Source organism: Notamacropus eugenii, chromosome 5 (assembly GCF_028372415.1).
Source record: "Notamacropus eugenii isolate mMacEug1 chromosome 5, mMacEug1.pri_v2, whole genome shotgun sequence".
In the NCBI taxonomy this organism is placed as follows: Eukaryota; Metazoa; Chordata; class Mammalia; order Diprotodontia; family Macropodidae; genus Notamacropus; species Notamacropus eugenii.
This window is the reverse complement of record NC_092876.1, coordinates 202,719,899-202,746,047: the sequence shown is the minus strand read 5'-3', so window position 1 is coordinate 202,746,047 and position 26,149 is coordinate 202,719,899. Positions and strand designations below refer to the sequence as shown.

The 26,149-nt window shown below is 37.1% G+C and overlaps 1 protein-coding gene across 11 annotated transcripts in view; it reads left to right on the top strand.

Moving 5' to 3' along the window:
• STARD13 (StAR related lipid transfer domain containing 13) overlaps nucleotides 1–26,149 on the top strand; it is a 750,665-nt gene that overhangs the window by 262,951 nt on the left and 461,565 nt on the right. For 10 of the 11 annotated variants that reach the window (XM_072616415.1, XM_072616414.1, XM_072616416.1 and 7 more), the window contains one exon: nucleotides 19,356–19,490. In XM_072616415.1, the coding sequence (XP_072472516.1) occupies nucleotides 19,356–19,490 (135 nt within the window). Of the gene's footprint in view, nucleotides 1–3,351; nucleotides 3,452–19,355; nucleotides 19,491–26,149 lie in introns of all 11 variants that reach the window. The other variant, XM_072616425.1, reaches the window with a different exon arrangement.

The following is a 26,149-nucleotide window of genomic DNA, read 5'->3' as shown; positions in this document are numbered from 1 at the left end:
AAGTGCTTAATAAATGTCTGTCAACTCAGCTTCACACACACACACACACACACACACACACACACTATAGGTTATGTGACAAGATATGTGTTGATAAAGTGAGTTTGAGGAAATTAGACTATACATGGGTCTTTGGTATTAATTCTTACAGTTTATAAAAGTTCCATATAGTACACATTATTCTTTATAGGCTTGAGGGAGACTGCCTGAGGAATTATGAATTAAATCTTAGTTAACTGAAATGTTTAGTAAACTATATCTACTTCTACACCAATATGTTAGGCACCTTGAAAGCTCTACTAAAACAGCAAGTCTAGATGGGTTACCAAAATGGGGGCCCCTGAAAAGCCAAGGAAATGGACATGCAGGTAAAGCTAGACTTCCCATAAAAGAGAATAATGCTGCTGAAGGAAAATGTAATCTACTTCAATTCCGTATATATTTGCCCCATGTAATAGATAATAAAGATATAAGAAAAAGAGGCAGTATAATATGGTGGATGGAACTCAGCGTATTGTATTGACTGATGATGTTGGACATGGAATTGGAAATCTTTAAGTTTGAATTTTGACTCTGAAACTAGCTATGTGTTCACAGGCAAATCACTTAACCTTTAGATTTCAGACAATTCATGTGGCCAGGGTACAGGAAACATTGTTATGTTCAGGGAAAGAGTAGGGTTTGCCATAGGTGGGGGCATATGAGCTGACTTCTGATTGGATAACTATCTAGTGATTCATACTACTAGAAAAGAATTGGCATCCTCTCTTCCCAAGGAGATAGAGCTGAAGGACAGAAAGTGATTTATTCCCTGAGAGCTATAGAAAGTTCAGCAATTCTACCTAGTAGAGTGATTGCCCATACCCCCAGAATGAGCAGTATGGGAATCCTAGCTTTGGAGTTTTCCTATGAATATGATCAGGAAATGTGATATTTGCTCACAGCACCACTTGATGGTTAAACATTGATGGATAAAATAACACACAGCTGACACAGTGACTAGATAATAAATCTTTTGCTGAACCTAAAAAAAAGTAGAGTTCTCTTTGAGCTGTATATTTTGTGACACTTGATTTCCATATATAGACAACAACATGGTAATTATATGGTTATCCTCCCCACTAGTATAAGTTTTTCCTCGATTTCGAAAGAGATATATAGTGCTGTTGGAGTTCAACCATTATCTTGGGGATCTGCTTCTTAAAATATTGTTTGTTCTGACTTTTTTAAAAAGTTGAAAGCTGAGAAAGAGGAGCCAAGACGGCAGAATAAAAGCAGTGATTTGACTGAGCTCTCTCAAATTCTCCTCTAAACAAGTTTAAAATAATGCCTCAAAACAAATTCTGGAGTAACAGAATCAACAAAAGGATGGATTGAACAATTTTCTAGCTCAAGGCAACTTAGAGGGTCAGCACTAGGGTGAAAGTGGAACATAGTGTAGTACAGGCTGTGCCCTGGCAAGCCAGCAGCAGTGCCTGGGGATGAACTAGCAGCAATGTCTTCCGGAGTTCTCAGTCCATCCACAGTAAGGGGATAAGATTACTGGTCAGAAGGATATTACAGGGGATCCTTTGCTGACACTTGAAGAGGAGTCTGTTTCATTACTTAAATACAATTCTGCATTATAGTCTCAGGGCAAGGAGAAGCACTAACACACTAGAGCATGCAACCACAGTGGAGTAGATACCTTGGTCACAGTTCTAGGGCAGAAAAGAATGCTTGTGATTGCTCAACAACCAGAGCATAGTTCAAGAAATTAGTGATTACACCTCTTCTTAGACCACAGCTCAGAAAACTAAAAACTTAAGGACTTCCAGAACTAGTTCTGAAAACAGCAGCACAAAAAATCTGAAGCTTGAGACACATACCCTCTACTCTGGGAACAGAACCAAACTTTAGCATGAAGTTAAAAGTTAAGAAATAGGCTGGGAAAATGAGAAAATGACAACAACAAAAAAAGAACCTGGCCATAGAAAGTTATTTGGTGACAGTGAAAATAAAAACACAAACTCTGAAGAAGACAACAGAATCAAAATAGCTATATGCAAAATCTCAAAGGAAAAAATATAAATTGGTGTCAGATTTCCCCCACACTCCACAAAAAAAAGAATTCGTGGAAGAGCCCAAAAAGAATTTTAAAAATCAAATTAAAAAGGAAGAGGAAAATGGGGGGGGGGGGGGGGGAATGACAGCGATGTAAGAAAATAATGAAAAAAGAGTCAATAGTTTGGTAAAGAAGGTGCAAAAAATACTGAAGAAAATAACACCTTAAAGAAAGCAGAATAGACCAAATGGTAAAAGAAGTACAAAAATCCAATGAAGAGAATAACTTCTTTAAAAGCAGAATTTTCCAAATGGAAAAATATGTACAAAAATTCACTGAAGAAAAGAACACCTTAAAAAGTAGAACAGAAAAGGAGGTACAAAAGCTCACTGAAGAAAGTAATTGCTTAAAAATTAGAATTAGGTAAGTGGAAGCTAGTGACTTCATAAGACATCAAGAAACAATAAAACAAAATCAAAAGAATGAAAAAAGGAAGCCAAGATGGCAGAGTAGAGGGACATACCTGTGCTAGCTATCCCCACTTAGCCCACAAAATGCCTGTAAAAAGTGACTCTAAACAAATTCTAGAGCAGCAGAAGCCACAAACTGACAAAGTGAAACAAATTTCCAGCCCAAGACAGCCTGGAAGGTCAACGGGAAGGGTCTATCACATAGGGCTCAGAGCACAGCCCAGCCTTGGCCACACAGTACAGCAAGGACAGGACTGGAGCAGGCCTCAGGGTGTGGAATCGCAGGTAGCAGCTGCAGTTCCCAGATTTCTCAACTCACAAATGCCAAAGACAGATTCAAAGGTCAGTAAGAAAGCACTTTCAGCTGGGTGAGAAAGGAGCCCACTTGGGCCCCACCTCTGGCCCCAGGGCAGTGGCAGGCATTGCAGCAGCAGCAACATTCACTTTTGGAGCCCTTGGCCTAAAGACACTGGGGGAATCTAGTAGCTGATCTGGATCTCAGTTCTGAGTGGCGATCCTGGGGTGAGGAGGAGCGCTGGCATGGTGAAGCTGGTGGTGGCTGTGAAGAAGGAACCCCACTCACAGTTGCAGGGCAGAAAAGAGTGCATGTGGTTGCTCACAGACCAGAGCACAGGCCAGAAGAGGAGCAAACTCCTCTCCCTTGATTGTGCCACCTTGGAGGAACTGAGAACTTACAGGTCCCTAAAGTATACCCTCCACTTGACAAAGGACTCAAAAGTGAAGTAACTGGCTGGGAAGATGCCCAAAAAAGGGGAAAAAGTAAAACTATAGAAGGTTACTTTCTTGGTGAAAAGGTATTTTCTTTCATCCTTTCAGATGAGGACATAAAAGTCAAGGCTTCTACATCCAAAACCTCCAAAAAAATATGCAATGGTCTCATGCCATGGAAGAGTTCAAAAAGGATTTTGAAAATCAAGTAAGAGAAGTGGAGGAAAAATTGGGAAAAGAAATGAGAGTGATGCAAGAAATCATGAAAATCAAGTCAACAGCTTGCTAAAGGAGACTGCCAAAAAAACTGAAGAAAATAACACTTTAAAAAATAGACTAACCCAAATAGCAAAATATGCCTAGTTTCTACTATGCTGTTATCCAGTTTTCCCAGCAATTTTTGTTGAACAGTGAGTTCTTATCCCAGAAGCTGGGGTCCTTGGGTTTATCAAACAGTAGATTGTTATATTCTTTGACTACTGTGTCTTGAGTACCTAACATATTCCACTGGTCTAACCTTCTGTTTCTTAGCCAGTACCAAGTGGTTTTGATAATTGTTGCTTTATAATACGATTGGAGATCTGGTAGAGCTAGGCCACCTTCCCTAGCATTTCTTTTCATTAGTTCCCTTGATACTCTGGACCTTTTGTTCTTCCAGATGAATTTTGATATTGTTTTTTCTAGCTCTAGAAAATAATTATCTGATAGTTTGATTAGTATGGCACTGGATAAGTCAATTAACTTACGTAGAATTGTCATTTTTATTATATTGGCTCAGCCTACTCACTAGCAACTGATACTTTTCTACTTACTTAGATCTTTATTTGTGTGAATTTGCACTTTATGTGTGCAAAAAGTGTTTTATAATTGTGTTCATATAGTCCCTGAGTTTCACTTGTAAATTTATCTGGCCCTGGAGATTTTTTCCTAGGGAATTCATTGATGGATTGTTCAATTTCTTTTTCTGAGATGGGGTTATTTAAGTACTCAACTTCCTCTTCTGTTAATCTGAACAATTTATATTTTTTAAAATAATCATCCATCTCATTTAGATTGTTGAATTTATAGTCATATGGTTGGGCAAAGTAATTTCTAATTATTGTTTTAATTTCTTCTTCATTGGATTTTTCATTTTTGATATTGGTAATTTGGTTTTCTTCTTTCTTTTTTTAATAAAATTGACCAAAGATTTATCAATCTTATTGGTTTTTTTCATAAAACCAACTCTTAGTTTTATTAGTTCAATAGTTTTCTTAATTTCAATTTTATTCATCTCTCCTTTGGTTTTCAGTATTTCTAATTTGGTATTTACTTGGAGATTTTCAATTTATTCTTTTTCTAGCTTTTTCAGCTGCATGCCCAACTCATTGATCTCCTCTTTTTCTATTTTATTCATGTAGGCATTCAAAGATATAAAACTTCCCCTAAGAACTGCTTTTGCATATCCTGTAAGAGTTGGTAGGTTGTCTCATTATTGTCATTCTCTTAAATGAAGTTGTTGATTGTTTCTATGATTTGTTGTTTAACCCACTCCTTCTTTAGGATTAGATTACTTAGTTTCCAATTAATTTTGGTCTATCTTTCCATGGCCTTTTATTACATATAATTTTTATTGCAATATGATCTGAGAAGGATGCATTAGCTATCTCTGCCTTTCTGCACTGGATTGTGAGGTTTTTATGCCCTAGTACATGGTCAATTTTTGTATATGTGCCATGTACCACTGAGAAAAAGGTATATTCCTTTCTATTCCCATTCAGTTTTCTCCAGAGATCTATCATATCTACCTTATCCAGAATTTTATTCACCTCCTTAACTTCTTTCTTGTTTATTTTGAGGTCAGACTTATCAAGTTCAGAGAAGGGGAGGTTGAGGTCCCCCACTAGTATAGTTTTGCTGTCTATTTCTTCCTGTAACTCCCTTAACTCCTCCTCTAAGAATTTGGATGCTATGCCACTCAGAGCATACATGTTTAGTAATGATATTGCTTCGTTGTCTATGGTGCCTTTTAGCAGGATATAGTTTCCTTTCTTATCTCTTTTGATTAGATCTATTTCTGCTTTTACTTTGTCTGAGATTAGGATTACTACCCCTGTTTTTTTTTTTGTTTTTTTTACATCAGATGAAGCATAATATATTCTGCTCCAACCTTTTACCTTTACCCTGTGTGTATCCCCCTGTTTCAAATGTGTTTCTTATAAACAACATATTGTTGGATTATGGTTTTTAATCTGTTCTGCTATCCATTTCTATTTTATGGGAGAGTTCATTCCATTCACATTCACAGTTATGATTACTATCTGTGTTCTTTCCCTCCATCCTCTTTCCCCCTGTTTGTACATTTAGTTCTCCCTCCTCCCTTCCTCTGCACAATAGAGTTTTAATTTTTGACCACCACCTCCTGCATTCTTCCCTTCCTTCTTTCAGCCCTCCTCCCTTTTATTCTCTTTTACCCTTACTACTTCTTCCCTCCCTTTTAGCCTCCCTTTCCTTTTCTCTTCCCCTTCCCCTTCTGCTGCCTATAGAGCTGGTTAGATTTATATACTTAATTTTGTTGTTCCCTCCTTGAACTAAATCAGATGAGAGTAAATATCAAACCATGCTCATCTCCCTCCCCTCTTTCCCTCTACTGTAATAGAGTTTTGTGCCTCTTCCTGTGATATAGACATTATCAAGGAAAACTGCCCTGATATTCTAGAGAATAAAATAGAAATTTAAAGAATACACTGATCACTTCTTTTTTTTTTTATTTTTTATTTTCCTATTGAGTATATTTTCACTATAGTCATGCTATGTAGTCAGACTAAGATAAATGAAAGAAATCGTATAACAAATCAGAACATGATACACAAACACATACACTTACACAAACATGATCTGCAACATTATGTGAGTGACTTCCATATTTCTCTCTCTGAGTGTGGAAGGCATTTTGCCTTGAGATCCACAACTGGGATTTTTTTTTTTTTGTAAGAAGTTCTTGTGTTATTACAAAAATCTAAGTCTACCAGAAAAAACTCTCACACACTGTGGTCGTTGCTGTGCATAAAGTTCTCCTGGTTCTTCTCCTTTCACTCAGCATCAGGTCATATAAGTCCTTCCAGGCCTCTCTGAAGTCTTCTTGTTCATCATTTCTTATGGCACAATAGTACTCCATATACCATAATTTATTCAGCCATTCCCCAATTGATGGACATCCCCTTGACTTCCAGTTCTTGGCAACTACATAGAGTGCTGCTATAAATATTTTTGTACATGTGGGACCCTTTCCCATTTTTATGATCTCTTGGGGATATAGTCCTAGTAGCGATATGGCTGGGTCAAAGGGTATGCACATTTTTGTAGCCCTTTGGGCATAGTTCCAAATTGCTCTCCAGAATGGTTGGATGCGCTCGCAGCTCCACCAACAATGAATTAGTGTTCCAACTCTCCCACATCCTCTCCAGCATTTATCATTTTCTTGTTCTGTCATGTTTGCCAATCTTATAGGTGTGATGTGGTACCTCAGAGTTGTTTTGATTTGCATCTCTCTAACCAATAGTGATTTAGAACATCTTTTCATATGATTATGGATAGCTTTAATTTCTTCCTCTGAAAATTGCCTGTTCATATCCTTTGACCATTTATCAATTGGGGAATGACTTGTATGATTATACATTTGGGTCAGTTCTCTATATATTCTAGAAATGAGGCCTTTATCCCCGAGCTTAGCTGTAAAAATTCTTTCCCAATTTACTACATCCCTCCGGATTTTGGTTGCATTGGGTTTGGTTGTGCAAAAACTTCTCAGTTTAATGTAATCAAAGTTATCCATTTTGCATTTCATAATGCTTTCTATCTCTCCTTTAGTAAAGAATTCTTCCCTTCTCCATAGATCTGATAAATACACTATTCCTTGCTTCTCCAGTTTATTCATGGTATCAATCTTTATACCTAAATCATGTACCCATTTGGACTTTATTCTTGTGTACGGTGTCAGGTATGGGTCTATGCCTAATTTCCGCCACACTGTTATCCAGTTTTCCCAGCAATTTTTGTCAAACAATGAGTTCTTATCCCAGAAGCTGGGGTCCTTGGGTTTATCAAACAGAAGGTTGCTATATTCCTTGCCTACTGCATCTTGAGTGCCAAGTCTATTCCACTTGTCTACCTCTCTGTTTCTTAGCCAATACCAAGTGGTTTTGATAATTGCTGCTTTATAGTACAGTTTGAGGTCTGGTAGTGCTAGGCCACCTTCCCAAGCATTTCTTTTCATTAGTCCCTTTGATATTCTGGACCTTTTGTTTTTCCAAATGAATTTTGATATTATTTTGTCCAGCTCTAGAAAGTAATTGTCTGATAGTTTAATTGGTATGGCACTAAATAAGTATACTAATTTGGGTAGAATTGTCATTTTTATTATATTAGCACGGCCTACCCATGAGCAACTAATGTTGTTCCACTTACTTAAATCTGACTTTATTTGTGCAAAAAGTGTCTTGTAATTGTGTTCATATAATCCCTGGGTTTGTTTTGGCAGGTAGACTCCTAAGTATTTTATACTGTGTACCCTAGCTTTAAATGGGATTTCTCTTTCTATCTCTTGTTGTTGGACTTTGTTGCTAATATATAGGAATGCAGAAGATTTGTGTGGGTTTATTTTGTACCCTGCAACTTTGCCAAAGTTGTTTCTTAATTCAAGTAACTTTTTCCTTGAATCTCTGGGATTCTCTAGGTAAATCATCATGTCATCTGCAAAGAGTGATAACTTAGTTTCTTCTTTGGCTATTCTTATTCCTTGAATATCTTTATCTAGTCTAATTGCTACAGCTAACATTTCTAGTACCATATTGAATAATAGTGGTGATAATGGACAACCTTGTTTCACCCCTGATCTTATTGGGAATGCATCTAGCTTATCTCCATTGCATATAATGCTTGCTGAAGGTTTTAGATAGATACTGCTTATTATTTTATGGAAAGTTCCCTTTATTCCTACGTTCTCCAATGTTTTTAGTAGGAATGGATGTTGTATTTTGTCAAAAGCTTTTTCTGCATCTATTGAGATAATCATGTGGTTTTTGTTAGCTTTGTTGTTGATGTGATGGATAATGCTAATAGTTTTCCTAATATTGAACCAGCCCTGTAGTCCTGGTATGAATCCTACCTGATCATAATGTATTAATCTCGTGATAAGATGCTGTATTCGTTTTGCTAAAATCTTAATTAAAATTTTTGCATCTATATTCATTAGGGAAATTGGTCTATAATTTTCTTTCTCTGTTTTGTTTCTTCCTGGTTTGGGTATCAAAACCATATTTGTATCATAGAAAGAATTTGGGAGGACTCCTTCTTCCCCAATTTTCAAGAATAGTGTATGTAGTATTGGAATTAACTGTTCTTTAAATGTTTGATAGAATTCACTTGTGAATCCATCTGGCCCTGGAGATTTTTTCCTAGGGAGTTCATTGATGGCTTGTTCAATTTCTTTTTCTGAGATGGGGTTGTTTAAGTATTCAACTTCCTCTTCTGTTAATCTGGGCAATTTGTATTTTTTAAAATATTCATCCATCTCGTTTAGATTATCGAATTTGTGGGCATAAAGTTGGGCAAAGTAGTTTCTAATTATTGTTTTAATTTCCTCCTCATTGGAGGTGAGTTCACCCCTTTCATTTTTAATATTAGTAATTTGGTTTTCTTCTTTCTTTTTTTTAATCAGATTGACCAAAGGTTTATCAATTTTATTAGTTTTTTCATAAAACCAACTATTGGTTTTATTTATTAATTCAATAGTTTTCTTAATTTCAATTTTATTAATCTCCCCTTTGGTTTTCAGTATTTCTAATTTGGTATTTACTTGGGGATTTTCAATTTGTTCTTTTTCTAGCTTTTTCAACTGCAAGCCTAAGTCATTGATCTCCTCTTTCTCTATTTTATTTATGTAAGCGTTCAAAGATATAAAACTTCCCCTAATAACTGCTTTTGCACTATCCCATAAGTTTTGGTATGTTGTCTCACTATTGTCATTCTCTCGAATGAAATTGTTGATTGTTTCTATGATTTCTTCTTTAACCCAACCCTTCTTTAGAATTAGATTATTTAGTTTCCAATTGATTTTTGGTTTCTCTTTCCATGGCCTTTTATTACATGTAATTTTTAATGCATTATGATCTGAAAAGGATGCATTGATTATCTCTACCTTTCTGCACTGGATTGTGAGATTTTTATGTCCTAGTACAAGGTCAATTTTTGTAAATGTTCCTTGTACCGCTGAGAAAAAGGTATATTCCTTTCTATTCCCATTTAATTTTCTCCAAAGATCTATCATATCTACCTTATCCAGAGTTTTATTTACCTCCTTAACCTCTTTCTTGTTTATTTTGAGGTTGGATTTATCGAGTTCAGAGAGGGGGAGGTTGAGGTCCCCCACTAGTATAGTTTTGCTATCAATTTCTTCCTTCAACTCCCCCAACCTCTCCTCTAAGAATCTGGATGCTATACCACTTGGAGCATACATGTTTAGTAATGATATTGCTTCATTGTCTATGGTGCCTTTTAGCAGGATATAGTTTCCATCCTTATCCCTTTTGATTAGATCTATTTCTGCTTTTGCTTTGTCTGAGATTAGGATTGCTACTCCTGCCTTTCTTACATGAGCTGAAGCACAATATATTCTGCTCCATCCTTTGACCTTTATCCTATGTGTATCCCCCCATTTCAAATGTGTTTCTTGTAAGCAGCATATTGTTGGATTATGGCTTTTAATCCATTCTGCTATCTGTCTCCGTTTTATGGGAGAGTTCATTCCATTCACATTCACAGTTATGATTACAATCTGTGTATTTCCCTCCAACCTCTTTCCCACCATTTGTGCTTTTAGCTCTCCCGTCTCCCTTCCCCTCCTCAATAGTATTCACTTTTCTCCCCCTCCTCCTGCACCCTTCCCTTCCTTCTTTTAGCCCCCCTCCCTTTTACTCCCCTTTACTCTTATTGCTTCTTTCCTCCCTTTTAGCCACCCTCCCCTTTCTTTCCCCTTCCCCTCCTACTACCTATAGAGCTAGTTAGGATTATCTACTTAAGATTATTGTTCCCTCCTTTGAACAAATCAGATGAGAGTACCTCTCAAACAATGCTCATCTCCCTCCCCTCCTTCCCTCTACTATAGTTTTGTACTTCTTCCTGTGATATAATTTGCCATTTTCTGCTTCCCCCTTTCCACACCTCCTATTACATTCCCTTCTCATACTTAAATCATATTTTTGACATGACATCATTTACTTTATGCCCGTTCCCTCTACATATATCCCTTTTATCATAATAGCTGCATAGTTCTCAAGATTAACAGGTATCATCTTCCCTTATAGGGAGGTAAACAGTTTGCCCTAATTGAGTAGCAAGTTTTTGTTTTTGTTTTTTCCCCCCTCTGTTTACCTTTTTATGATTCTCTGGAGACCTGCATTTGAAGATCAAATTGTCTATTGAGTTCTGGTGTTTTGGTCAGGAAGCTCTGGAAATCCCTTATTTCGTTGAATGACTTTCTCCTTGCCTGAAATGTTATGCTGAACTTTGCTGGGTAGTTGATCCTTGGTTGAAGTCCCAACTCCTTTGCCTTACGGAATATTGGGTTCCAATTCTTTCGATCTTTTAATGTAGAAGCTGCAAGGTCCTGTGTGATCCTGACTGTGTGTCCTTGATATTTGAATTGTTTCTTTCTGGCTGCTTGTAGTATTTTCTCCTTCATTTGATAGCTCTGGAATTTGGCAACTATATTTCTTGGGGTTTTGAGTTTGGGATCCCTTTCAGGAGGGGAACGGTGGATTCTTTCGATGACTATTTTGCCCTCTGAGTCTAGTACTTCTGGGCAGTTTTCCTTGATGATTTCCTGGAAGATATTGTCCAGACTCTTTTCTTCATCATGGGTTTCTGGCAGGCCAATAATTCTTAAATTTTCCCTCCTGGATCTATTTTCCAGGTCAGTTGTTTTTCCAATTAAATATTTTACATTTTCTTCTATCTTTTCATTCTTTAGATTTTGTTTGACTGATTCTTGTTGCCTCATTGAGTCATTAGTTTCTACTTGCCCAATTCTAATCTTCATTGTATTGTTTTCTTCAGTTAGCTTTTGCATCTCCTTTTCCATCTGACCAATTTTTCCCTTTAAGGAGCTATTTTCTCCATTTAATTTTTGTACTTCTTTTTCCATTCGACCAATTTTCCCAGTTAGGTTTTGGGTTTCCTTTTCCATCTGATCAATTTTCCCAATTAGGTTTTGGGTTTCCTTTTCCATTTGATTAACTCTTCCTTTTAGGGAATTATTCTCTCCAGTTAATTTTTGAACTTCCTTTTCCATTTCCTCAATTTTCTTTTTCAGAGTGATGTTCTCATCAGTGAATTATTTTTTTATAATTTTAAAATCATTGGCCAGTTTTTCTTTTATATCCTTCTTCAGATGTTCCAGGTAATCTAGTTGTGCTTGCGAGAAATTCATAGTCCCATCTGAGGTTTCAGATGGAAGTACAGTCTCAGCTCTGACCTCTTTGGTGTTTGTGTTTTGGTCCTTATCCCCATAGAAAGATTCTATGGTTTTTTCACTTTTCGTCTGCTTTTTCCGATTCATGATGTTGGCTGAGTGTTGTAGCTTTTGGTTCTTTCAGTCAGAAGATACAGATCTTTTAAGTTGAGTTGATGTGTGTCTAGGCTAAAAGCAGGCTTTTTTTTTTGTTGTTCACACTGATCACTTCTTGAGAAAAACCTCAAAATGAAAACTCCAAAAAATACTGTAACCAAATTCCAGAGCTCCCTGGTCAAAGAGAAAATATTGCAAGTAACCAAAAAGAAACAATTCAAATATCATGGAACCGCAATGAGGATAACACAAGATTTAGCAGCTTTTCCATTAGAGGATCAGAGAGTTTGGAATATGATATTTCAGGCGAGAGAGGATCTAGGATTACAACTAAGAAATACTTACCCAGGAAAACTGAGTACAATCCTTCAGAGGAAAAATGTGTGTTTAATTAAACAGAGGTCTTTCAAGCATTTCTGATAAAAAGACCAAAGCATAAAAAAAAATTAACCTTCAAATACAAGACTAAAGAGAAACACAAAAAGGTAAACAAGAAAGAGAAATCATAAGGGGTTCAATAAGGTTCAACTATTTCCATTCCTACATAGGAAAATGATACTTGTAACTCCTGAAAACTTTCTCATTATTAGGTCTATTAGAAGGAATATACATAGATAGAGGGCATGGTTGTGAGTTGACTATGATGACATGATATCTAAAAAAATAAAATTGTGGGATGAGAAAGAGAGATTCACTAGAAGAAGGATGAAGGGAGAGGCAGAGTGGGATGATTTTCTCACATAAAAGAGGTACAGAAGAGCTTATATAGAGGAGGGGATGGGGGTAGGCAGAGAACACTCAAATCATGCTCTCGTTGGATTTGGCTCAAAAAAGGAATAACATAAACACTCAACTGTATTTAGGAATCTATCTTAAACTACAGGGTAGTTGGAGGGGAATGATTAAGAGAAGGAAAGGGAGCTGATAGAAAGGAGGGCAGATTGGGAGAGACAGTGGTCAGAAGTGAAACAGGTTTGAGAAGGGACAGGGTGCAATGAGAGAGAAAGATAAAGAGGGGAAAATTATAAGATGGAAATATACAGTAATCATAATTGAAAAAAATTGCATCAAGTTTCTCTGATAAAGGCCTCATTTTTCAGATATATAGAGAACTGAGTCAAATTTATAAGAATACAAATTATTAACCAATTGATAAATAGTCAAAGGATATGGACAGGCACTTTTCAAACAAAGAAATGAAAGTTCTCTATAAATCATATGAAAAAACACTCTAAATTACCATCAATTAGAGAAATGTAAATTAAAACAACTCTGAGGTACCACCTCACACTTATTAGTTTGGCTAATATGACAGAAAAGTAAAATGACAAATATTGGAGAGGGTGTGGGAAAATTAGGACACTAACGCACTGCTGGTGGAGGTGTGAAGTAATCCAATCTTTGTCAGAGCAATTTGAAACTATTTCTAAAACGCTATAAAACTCTGCATACCCTTTGACCCAGAAATACCACTTCTAGGTCTGTATCCCAAAAAAATCAAAAGAAAAGACCTATATATGTACAAAAATATTTATAGCAGCTCTTTTTGTGGTGATAAAGAACTGAAAACTGAGTGAATTCCCATCAACTCAGAAATGGCTGTACAAGTAGTGGTATATGATTGTCATAAAATACTATTGCACTGTAAGAAATGATAAGTAAAAACCTTTCAGAAAAATCTGGAAAGACTTATATGAGCTGATGCAAAGTGAAATGAACAGAACCAGGAGAACAGTGTACACAGTAACAGCAATATTGTACAATGATCAATTGTGAATAACTTATCTTTTCTCAGCAATACAGTGATCCAAGATAATTCTGAAGGACTTATGATAAAAAATGCTATCCAGCTCCAAAGAAATAACTGAAGAAGTCTGAAAGCAGATAGAAGCATACTTTTAAATTTTTTTCTTTATTTTTCTTGGAGTTTTTCCCCCGAATCTGTATTTTCTTTCACAACATGACAAATAATGAAATATGTTTTGCATGATTGCATGTGCATACCTGTATCAAGTTGCTTATCTTCTCAGTGAGAGGGAAGGGACAAGAGAGAGGAGAGAATTTGGAACTCAGACTTTTTTTAAATGTTAAAAACTGATTTTTACATGTAATTAGAAAAAGCAAACTATTTTTAAAAATCGAAAACCTTACCTGTACTTGTACTTGTAGCGCTAATGTGATATTCACAGCACCTATGGTAGCTATGAATATGTCAGCACAGTTCTGAATTGGGAAATATAGCAGACTCTCTAAATGAAAGAGAACCAAAACATTTATTCAGGCACCAGAAAACTAAATCCCAACACCAGAAAACCAAATCCATCATAGCAACAAAGAAATCCATCATAGTAACCAAGAAGTCTATACACATTATCAGGCCTTCCCAAAAACAGGCTCCCCTAAGCAAAATGCCCTTCTCTCACTCACTGCCAACCGCCTGCTTTCTCTGTCCTTCCCAGCTCTGACTAGTCGAACCAACTTTCTCTCAGCTCTCTTCCAGCTCCACCTCTTCTCATTCTACCCTTCCTACTCCATCCTTTTCTGTTCTACACATTCAGCAAGCTCCTCCCACCACATGTGACTTAGGCTTCCATGTGATTTAAGCAGATCATATGGGCCTATCAATGGATGGGAAAGATCTTCCTATTTAAATTCCCATTACAGTACTGTAACTTCTATTGACAACTTAGAGAGAGTTTTGAGTGAGATTTTTTTTAAGATTTGAATTTATTTATTTTTAGTTTTCAACATTCATTTCCACAAATTTTGAGTTCCAAATTTTCTTCCCATCTTTCCCCTCCCCCACCCACAGATGGCATACATTCTAATTGCTGCTTCCCCCAGTTTGCCCTCCCTTTTATCATTTTCCCCTCTTATCTCCTTCCTCTTTACTTTCTTGAAGGAAAAGATAGATTTTTATACCCTATTGCCTGTATATCTTATTTCCCAGTTACATGTAAAAACAATTTTTGAACATTTATTTTTAAAACTTTGAGTTCCAAATTCTCTTTCTTCTTCCCTCCCCTTCCTTCCTCATGGAGAAGGCAAACAATTCAATATAGGTTATACTTGTGTAGTTATGCAAAACACTTCCATAATAATGATGTTGTAAAGACTAGCTATACTTCCCTCTATCCTACCCCCCACAATTATTCTATTTTCTGCTCTGACCCTATCCCTTTTCTAAAATGTTTGCTTCTGACTACTCGCTCCCCGAATCTGCCCTCCCTCCTAACATCCCCACCTTTGTCCCCTTCCCCCTACTTTCCTGTAGGGTAAGATACCCAATTGAGTGTGTATGTTATTCCCTTCTTAAGCCAAATCCAAGGAGAATAAAGTTCACTCATTCCTTCTTACCTGCCCCCTCTTTCCCTTCATTATGAAACCTTTTTCTTGTGAGAATCATTTTTTATGTGAGATTATTTACCCCATTCTATCTCTCCCTTTCTCTTCCCAATATATTCCTCTCTCACTGCTTAATTTTATTTTTAGATATTATCCCTTCATATTCAGTTCACCCTGTGACATCTATCTATCTGTCTGTCTATCTATCTATCTATCTATCTGTCTGTCTGTCTATCTATCTATCTGTCTGTCTATCTATCTACCTATCTATCCATCTATCCATCTATCTATCTATCTATTTTCTCCTACTACTCTAATACTGAGAAAGGTCTCATGAGTTACAGATATCATCTGTCAATGTAGAAGTATATACAATTCAACTTTAATAAGTCTCTTATGATTCCTCTTTCCTGCTTATCTTTCATGCTTCTCTTGATTCTCATACTTAAAAATTAGATTTTCTATTCAGCTCTGGTCTTTTCATCAAAAATGCTTGGAAGTCCTCTATTTCGTTGAAATTCCATTTTTTCCCCTTAAGTATTTTATTCAGTTTTGCTGGGTAGGTAATTCTTGGTTTTAATCCTAGCTCCTCACCTCTGGAATATCATATTCAGAGCCCTCCAGTCCTTTAATGTAGAAGCTGCTAGATCTTGTGTTATCCTGATTGTGTTTCCACAATACTTGAATTGTTTCTTTCTGGCTACTTGCAATATTTTCTCCTTGACCTGAGAGCTCTGGAATTTGGCTACAATATTTCTAGGAGTTTTCCTTTTAGAATCTCTTTCCAGAGGTAATTGGTGGATTCTTTCAATTTCTATTTTCCCCTCTGGTTCTAGAAATATCAGGGCAGTTTTTCTTGATTATTTCTTGAAAGATGATGTCTAGGTTCTTTTTTTAATCATGACTTTTAGGTGGTCCAATAATTTTTAAATTGTCTCTCCTGGATCTGTTTTCCAGGTCAGTGGTTTTTCCAATGAGATATTTCATGTCTGCTTTTTTTTTTCATTTTTTGGTTCTATTTTATTATTTCTTGATTTCTCATAAAGTCATTAGCTTCCATTTGCTCCATTCTAATTTTGAAGGAATTCTTTTCTTCAGTGAGTTTTTGGACCTCCTCTTCCATTTGGTCAGTTCTGGTTTTTAAGGCATTCTTCTCCTCATTGACTTTTTGGACTTCTGTTGCCATTTGGGTTAGTCTCTTTACTGAGGTGTTATTTTCTTCAGTATTTTGGGGTCTCCTTTAGCAAGCTGTTGACCTGTATTTCATGATTTTTCTTAACATCACTCTCATTTCTTTTCCCAATTTTTTCTCTGCTTCTCGTACTTGATTTTCAGAATCCTTTTTTGAGCTCCTATATGGTCTGTGACCAATTCATATTCCTCTGGGATGCTTTTGATGTAGGAGCTTTGACTTTGCTGCCATCCTCTGGTCGTATGCCCTGATCTTCCTTGTCACTAAACTTAGATTCTATAGTTTTGAGTTCTTTTATGATGTTTACTCATCTTCCCAGCCAAATACTTGACTTTCTAACTCTTTGTCAAAATAGTTAACAGCTTCCAGTAGGGGTGGGGCTGGGGGTACTGTCCCATTCTTCAGGGATTTTGTGTCAGTCACTCAATCCCCACCACCTATGGGCCCAGGGCTCCAGAAGCAGCTTCTGCCACCACAGCTGCTGTGCTACCACCCTAGGGCTGGGGCTGGGGATGCAGTCAGTCAGATCACATGCTCTTCTTTTGCCCACATCCCACAGAGTTTTCCCACTGATCTTTTTTGATGTTTGTGGGTTGAGAAGTCTGAAAACTTCCATAGCTGCCAATGATTCAGTCCCCTGAGGCTTGCTCCAGTCTATCTGTGCCAGTGTGGCCCACACTAGTCTGTGCTCTGCTCCTTGCCTAGTGCAAAAAACCCTTCCTGTCAACTTTCCAGGTTGTCTTGGGCTGGGGATCTGTTTCAGTCTGTCATTTTGTGGGTTCTATAGCTCTAAAATTTGTATTGCTAAGATTAGGTAAGTCATTCATAGTTCTTCATCCTACAGTATTGCTCTTACTGTATACAGTGTTCTAGTTCTGTTTACTGCACTACGCATCAGTTCATGTAAGTCTTTCTAGGTTTTTCTGAAATCAGCCTGCTTGTAATTTTTAAAATAAATTTTTTAAAGCAAAATATGAAGATACTGAAAGTCAACACTCTTTAATTCCATTCTGATTGTTTATGTTAATAATATTTTGCAAAACAATCATACCCACAATTTACATTGAATTAATTGCAATTAGTCACTTTTGAGTTTTGATGCACCCTACGTTTTTCAAGGTCTAGCTCAAGTACTTCCTCTTCCAGGAAGTCTTCCCTGATTCTTCTACATGAAAATGATCTCTCCCTTCTTAAATTACTCATAGTACTTTGTCAGGTTTTTCTTTTGCCCTGAACACATCCTAGCTATGTAAAGGGCTTTTTCAACATTAAGCTGCTATGTAAATTATAGCTATGACCATTATTGTCGTTATCATGAATCATTCTTATCTGTGTACATATTATAGCCTTATTAGTGTGTAGGCATTTTCAGAACTTGTTCAATGTCATTTTTAAACTTTGTATCCCTACCACTTATCATCATCCCTGCATAGCATCGAAAAGCTTGATAAACATCCCCCTTCACTAATAAATATTTGTCTATCTGAATTAGCTAAAACCAACGCTATATTTGGCCTTCCAGCAAAATTTTCCTACAAGTGCCTCATCACAGAATGTGTGTTGAACCTGTGAGCTCTGGAGCTGGATAAATCAAGTGTAAAGCACTAAGCAGAGTGCCTGGCATCTAGGAGGCACTATATAAATGCTTATTCCCTTCTCCCGCTTCCCTCTCATTCACATGTGAGGAAACTGAATGTCAGGGAGCCCAAGGTTACATAGCTAGCAAGGGTCAGAGGTGGGATGATGGATTGTGTGTCTGTCACCCGAAGACTGGTCTAGCAAAGTTCTGTTGTCTCTAGTTCTCAATCAGAGCCATCCAAAGAGAATTGCTTCTAAAGTTTAGATGAGTTGTGATCTGTATTGGTGGAGGAAATATCCACATTCAAATTTACCCTGCTGCATGCATTTCAGCCAAAATGACCTGTCAGCTGTTCTCTCTACACATCTCATTTCCTACCACCATGCCTTTGCCATACCCCTCCTAACTTCTACCTCTTGGAATCCTTAACTTGCTTTGAGTTTCAAGTACCACTTCCGACATGAGGTCAGAATGTTGGACTTGGCGTCAAGACTTGAGTTCAAATCATACCTCAAACTCTTACTAGCTGTCTGACCTGAGCAAGTCATTAACTTCTTGGTCTCTGTTTTATCATCTCTAATATACAGGTAATAATACCACCTACCTCACAGAATTATTGAGAGGATCAAATGAAATAACATGTAAAATGTTTTGAAAATCTTTGTTATATAAATGCCAACCATTGTTACTATTATTGCTCCCAGAAATTAACTTTGAATTTACCTTATATATATGTACATATATAAAATAGCTTACACTTATGTAGTGCTTATTATATGCTAGGCAGTGTGCTAAGTGCTTTACAATTATTATCTCATTTGATCCTCAGAACAAATAATAATCCTCATAACAAACAGTAGGTTGAACATGAACTCAAAGTTCTATCCACTTTGTTACCTTGCTTCCTTTAAACGAAGGGTCTGTTTCCTTTGTGCCTTTGTATGCTCACCCAACATAATGTCCATTGCATAGTAGGTATTTAATAAGTGCTGGTTGAATTAAACTGAATTAAAAAATCATGGGTCTTAGAAGTTTTGAAGTCTGTATCTCAACCAATATTTTTCAATACTTAAAGGAGCTCTGATTTCACTGGTGTAACTAATTACTCCTCCACAAATACAGGCTGCAGCCTCTCTAACTTAGTAGGCGTTTCTGTGACTGAAAAATTCATCTTCCTGAAGCCAGGAGCCTCTCCAACCTTTGTTAGACAGCTCCCAGAATAACATTCACTCTCAGTTTCTGCCCCCACACTCAAAATCTTTCTAGCTTTGTAGGAGCTGTTTTCAACAAGGCAGGATCACCTCCTGGCCCCTATTAGGAGTAGGACTGTAATGGAAGATATTTAACAAAAATGCTTTCAATATTTCTTTTTTCTCTCTCTCCCTGAACAGAGTTCTAAAAAAGTGGAAAGTGTCCTTAATAAAGATCATCAGAGCAAGGGAATTTGTAGTAATAAGGAGGAAAGTGCCCTGGATCTAAATTTTGTGACAAATCCAATGCCAACTGGAGCACGACCAAAGATGAAAGTAAGTGGCTATATTACAGAATATTCTTTCTAATGTACTGAACATCACCAAAGCAATGTTATTTATCATGAGGGAGAAATAACATTGTGTATGCTTCGTTAGTGTTGCTTTCAATTAACTATATCACATGCCCTGACAATGTTTTTTCATCCTGGCATGCATATGTGGGTATGTGTAAAGAAAAACTAATTCTTAACACAAAGAGAGAAGAGGGAAAAGTACAGTATGTGATTGTTTTCTTATTCATGAGGCAGTGACTGGTGTATTATAGTGAAGGGAGAGATATCAGCTGCTATATGTTACCAGTTAACTCTTGACTCTCAGCAATTATCCCCAGAGTCCATCCAGTAGTCTCATACAATCCACAGCTGTCCCCCTGTGAATTTTTTTATAGTTGAACAGCAAAATACATACTGCTCAAACTCCCAGGAAAGAGACATCTGGTATGAGAGAAACCAAATCCACCAGCCACCATCTGCTGTAGAGAAATTTTATATATTTGCCTTAACTTCTGTCTTCTCTTTTCCAAATGAAATTATTCCCATTCTATCTTGTTTATGTGCTGCTTAAAAAGGATTGAAGAGCATTGTGTAGGAACCATCCTTATCCATCTAATTTTTCAAACTTGTAGTCATTTCTGTGATGATTGAAATCACTACATCCATTAGTACCTCATAGCCCTTGTTGGTTATGGAACCGCTAAGTAAGTAGAACCTCAAATATTTGAAGCAGTTTGGGTTACAGAGAGAAGCTTGCTTTATGAAATAATGATTTAGTAGAACTATTTTGGGGATCTTCTGAGGCATCCTTTTATCAATTCCTTTCAATATTATATTAGCTTTAAAAATTAATATTTTGTTATTGATCAATATTGAAATTGTGGTCTGTCAAAAATGCCAATATACCCTGTCTCCTAGACATCAATGAAAGTCCCTAACATTTTTCTCTACTGAGTTTTGTCTTGTTTTTGATGGGCAAATTCAGTAATTTTTCATGAAAGGAAACTTAATTCCTGAATTCTTAGATATTCTGAATGTAAGTTCCATGAGGGTAGGAACTATTTTATGCCAAGCATTATGCTTGGCATTTGAACACACTTAATAAGTGCTTATTGTTTGATTGAGGTGTTAGCAAACTTAGGTAATGTCATATGAAGACTTAATCGCCATCTTTTTATTTCCATTAGACAATCTGACTTGTGGGAAGAATATCCTTCAAAGTTTTGTTTGTTTTTTTACTTATATTCAATATATTGTTTTCTCCCCTTATCTGATTTCTTTTATGTCTTAATTTTTAAAAAAGGTTTTGATGGCATTTATTTAAATATTCTAATCATTTTAGAATAGACTTCCTCTTCCTACTGCACCCTCAAAGCTCCTTTTATAACAAAGAACAGTTAAGCAAAACCAATGGACAAAGTGACCATTTCTGAAAACATGTTTGAACTCACATCACCAACAGGAGGGAGGTATATTTTCTCATACCTTCTACAACCTCAAGCTCTTGCCATATGCTTATACTAACTTAGTTATTGCATTTGTCTTTTTGTCTCATCCAAAGGATCATCACTTATTCATCAGTTGTATTGAAATTAGTTTGACTCCATATGTGACTTCAAGCAAGTTATTTAACTCCTTGGGTTTCAGTTCTGTCGAATGTAAAGTGAGGGAGCTGACGTAGATGGTTTCTGAGATCCCTTCCAGTAAGAGCTCCACATGGGTTGATGCTCCTATGATCCAAAGATAGCACATTTTTTTCCTATACACTTTTTTCTACTTCAGTTTGTACATCTTTGGACTTATACAAACTCCTTAAAAGAGATACCAATGAGAGTTACAAGTCAAGGATCTGGGCAGACAAAAAAAAAGTGCCACTTGTGTTTGGCAAAGATCCATTGACAACAAATACCGCTTCAGTTTCTTGATGATACATGCAGTTGTGTGAGGTTAGTATTCCCAAGAAGGGCATAAGAAATTCTCTTCTGTCTCATCTCATCTCTTTGGTCAAGATGGTCCTAAACTAAAAATAAAATTCTTATGGAAAATTCTTTCTCTCTCTTTCTCTTTCTCTCTCTCTCTCTCTCTCTCTCTCTCTCTCTCTCTCTCTCTCTCTCTCTCTCTCTCTTCTCTTTCTCTCTCTCTTGCACACACACACACACACACACACACACACACACACATACATACATATACACACAGAAAAAGCAGAGGTTTCCTCTCTGTTCCTCCAGATGTCAAAGCTACTTATACATACCAAGATCAAGACATAAATTCATCTTTTCCTCCTTTATCCTATCTACCCACATCACATCTACCATCCAGTAGGCATCTTGACCCCTACAACCTCATTTTCAAAAGATTTCTCACCTTACTATTATGATTCAGAATATGCCCAGGATGTGAAGTTTTGTTAGAAACTTGCTTAAGCCTCTTTTGGAACTCATTCCACTAAAAAATATCAAGTGGTTTAAGTGTTTAGAGGTTCCAAACCACTTACTTTCCAAATTCCATAATTTAAAAAAGGAAAAGTGGCCACAGTTTAGCTTTCCTGTACTCTTATGCTATTCTTATAAAGACTGCCTATGTAGCTGATAAGCTGCAACAAGACAGATTGATTATTCATGTTCAGAATGAAAATGTTACCAACTTAGTTAGGTTTTATGGCATCCTGGCCTCATTGAGTCTCATTTTTGCTGAAAGAATTTTGAGATTAAGCCCCAGGGGCAAACATCTTAAGTAAATATGACTTGGGTTCTAAAAACAGACAGACAAGGTCTTTCATTGCTTTCTAATAGAGAAAAGGAGTTATATGTGTTTAGAGAGTGGGGAGGGTAGCATGTAAGGGTAGGTAGGGAATGGACCTCTGATTTGACTAGTATGAGAAACTCCCAGATAAAGAAGCTCCTTATATTAAAGCATTTTGGCACCTTTTCTCCAACCAAAATCTTAGAGAGTTGTTCAAAAACAGTGCTTCTTAAACTGTGGGTGGTGACCCCATGTGGGGTTGAGAAAAATTTAGCAATAGTAAAAGGTTTCTGAACAAGCAGCGACCAAAAATTAATTCAAACTCAAATGTGTAATGAATCCAAGGTGTTTCCGGTAGTGCTTGCCTATCTTGCATCTAGCAATTTCACTGCAGCCTTGGTTCTGAACACCAAGCAAGTGCACTTTGTACTGCAAATGCCTATAGGTCATGCAACACCTTTGCCTAAATAGGGAAAGGAGTCCCAAGTTGAAAAAATAAGAAGCCTTGGTCTAAAACACTGAGGAGTCAAAGGGCAGTCACTGTGTATCAGAGGCAGGGCCTGAACTCAGATCTTCATAACCCCAAGGTTGGCTCTTTAACCATTACACCACACTGTCTTTCCAATAACATCTAATAGAAACTGACAGCCTAGCTCTGCAAGGATGAGGAGGGATGACTGGTAGATAATAGCAAACTCCTAGCACAAACTCCCAGAGCACTTCTCAGTTTAAGGGGAAGTGAAGGTGGGGAGACATATTTCTATAGATTTTTTTTTTTTTAAGATTAACAATAAAAGTTTAAAAGGAAAAAAATGTGATTATCTTTACCTTTGATATCCTAGCCCCATATTCATTGCACCTGAAGGGACTGTAATTTATTGAAGAGGCATTTGGGACCTATTTTAGCTACTGTTCTAATGGTGTTGTAAATTCTTACAACTCTATTTTGTAGGAAGCTCTTAATTATCCTAGCGTACACAATCTAATTTGCAGATTAGCCCATTCTGAAGTAGGTGACTGTAAAAAGCAGTTTTGGCATATTGGACATTGCCATTATTCAAAACAAAAGTGTGATCTTAAACAGGAACTTATGTAAGAGGAATGAGGTAGAAGAGAAGTATTTGACTTTAGATATTGATATCACAATATGCACAGTCCTTTAAAATACTCTGTCACCACTAGCATGTACTGGCGGCCCTAGCCGTCAAGACATATTTCTGCTAACAACTGATCTGATAGAAACAAAATACCCCAAACAATATAAACCAAGCCATTACTGGACTGAAATATAACCAATTGGACAAGCAGAACATTTTATTTCCCTCTCTGGGGCTGCAGATGTGTGGACAATCCAATATAAACAACATGGCTCTCTCTGGCCAGCTCCTCTGAACCCATATCGACAATGGACTCTCTGGAGGCACAATTGAGGTTAGTTTTATTTGTTTTGGGGGTTTTTTTGCATTTGCTACTTGTCACAAATGGGCATCATTTTTCACTAAAGTTTATTTACATTCTAGTCTCTAATCCCCAAGACAAAAAATGGTGGTGCTTCTCAACTTTCTTGGTAGACTGAGGAATTCTGATTTTTCAGTTCCATATAGGTAGACATCTAAAAGGTAATATTCATTCACTAAGTGAGACTTGAAACATAAAAAACATAAAAACATCATTTTCCTGTTTCTTTCAATTTAGCAAGTATTTCCTGAGCGCATACTGCTTTCTCACAATCTGCTCAGGTCCCTGTCCTGAAATGTGTTATACAAACCTGTTCAATAACAACAATTCAACTGAAACTTCTCTTTCAAAGGTGATGACTTCTCTTTCTCAGTCCTTGGCCTCTTTGACTGACCTGCAACATCTGACTTGGCTGACCACCTCTCTGTTGATACTTTCTCCTCCTTTGGCTTCTAAGATATTTCACTCTTCCTGGTCACATCTTACTTCTGTAAGGTATCCCTTCTTGATCCTTTTCTCAGGCTCCTCTTTCTATTCCTAACCCCTTAGCATGGGCATATCCCAAGGCTCTATGTTTGGCTCATATCTCTTCTCTCTATCTACATTTCATAAGATCATAGGGTCACACATTTAGATTAGAAAGCAAGTGCTCTTAGAGACCATTCAATCCAACTTCCTCATTCTACAGATGAAGAAAATGGGCCCAGATAATTTAAGAAATTTGCCCAAGATCATATAGGAAGTAAGGAACAGAAGTAGGATTCAAACCCAGGTTCTCTGATTCCAAGCAGAAAGTGGTCTTGGGAGCAGTATGAAGTTTCTACTCTAGTGACTTTGATGATCATCTGTAAGTAAACAACATTCAAGGCTACAAAACTAGCCTCACCTTTCTCCTGGCAATATTAGCTACTGATGCAGCATCTTTCCTTTGAGCAATAATTGGACAGAAAGTTTGGGAGGGCTAGGGATGGGAGGGTGGGCAAGATGGAATTGGGGTTGAAAATCAACAGTTGGTACAAATAGGCACCATAACTGACCAGATAACCATTCAGTCAAATCTTCTGATATGACTGATGAGATTCCCTGGGCTACTCTGTTTGCTTCTTATCCTTGCTTTTATGAACTTTCCCAGAGTTTGATTTGTTCCATATCCTAGCATGCATTTGTAGTTTTGCCTCTGAGTATCTTCTGCCAATCTGATTGTTTTTTCTCAAGGGTAAGAACTTTCCTGATCAACATTTAGGCAATGCTTGGTGATTCCCTCCAACCTTCTTGTCATTGATAGACTATACCTAAGAAGTAGACTATACCTAAGAAGTCAATCCATCAATTCCTCATTAACCTCTCACCCCCAAATGCTCGATAGACTCTGGGGGAAGCTTGCCAAGACTGACCCAACTTTATAGCCTAGGATAGTGCAATCCTGTCTCTTTTCAATATCCACCCCTCTTAATCTCAATGTGAATACAGCCTCTAGAAAGGGACCCTATTTTTCCTGAAATGTGAGGTGGCTCCTCAGTGGGCTCAAAATGGTACCAGTTGACCCAGTATACAAGTGAAGGCACCAAAGTCATGAAGAAGAGTATCATGCTTTAGAAGATGATTGCCTCCTTCTAGGAGGTAAAAGTTGGTGTTAAGAATAGGTAGAAATAATCCAGTTATTAATTATATATGTATATATATTATAAATTTAATGAGTTATTTTTTCTAGTCAGATTTCTGGGATAAACCAAATTTTTTTTATACAGACCTAAAACTGAAGGTGTTCCAGACAACTGGGCCCAGGCATCCATTACCATTTTACACATATATTAGTTGGACTTTCTGGGCTTGAGACCAATTTACTGAGAATAACGCCCTGCTAATTTTCCAGGAGGAATTCATTCAGTAGTTCCAGTAAGCCTTTGATGATGTCTAGGAGCAGAAATGCCAGCTAGAGGACATAGTAGTAAAATGTGCTCACACTTTCAGGAACCCCACTAGGATGTCCCTGAGATCAAGTGAGTCTTCATAAACCAGTTCTGAAAGGTGTTGATCAAAGACAAGCAGGATAAATAACCCAGATAGAGACTGTCAAGATCCTACTGGTATTCAGTCACCAGTGCTTTGGGATTGAAACTTAGTTCAGTACTTAACCAGGTCTGCTCAAGACTTAGTACTCCATTAACTATTCATCATTTCAGACTTATTTGCAAGTGGAAGTGGGGGAGAGAGGGAGTTTGAGGTTTGGAGAGATAGGAAGGTGCTACCTTCAGGACAGGATTCAGGAAAGGAATGAGTAGAAGAGTGTTTTTCATACTCAAGCTAACATAAGATTACCATCAAATTGGTGAGTTGTGCAATGGCCCCAGAGCATTCCAAGGAAAATATAATTCTTGGAACAGTTTGTAGGCTTACAAAGGGAATGATGAACTCAGTCTTGAAAGGGCTTATGTAGCACCATTTAGAAAGAGGCAT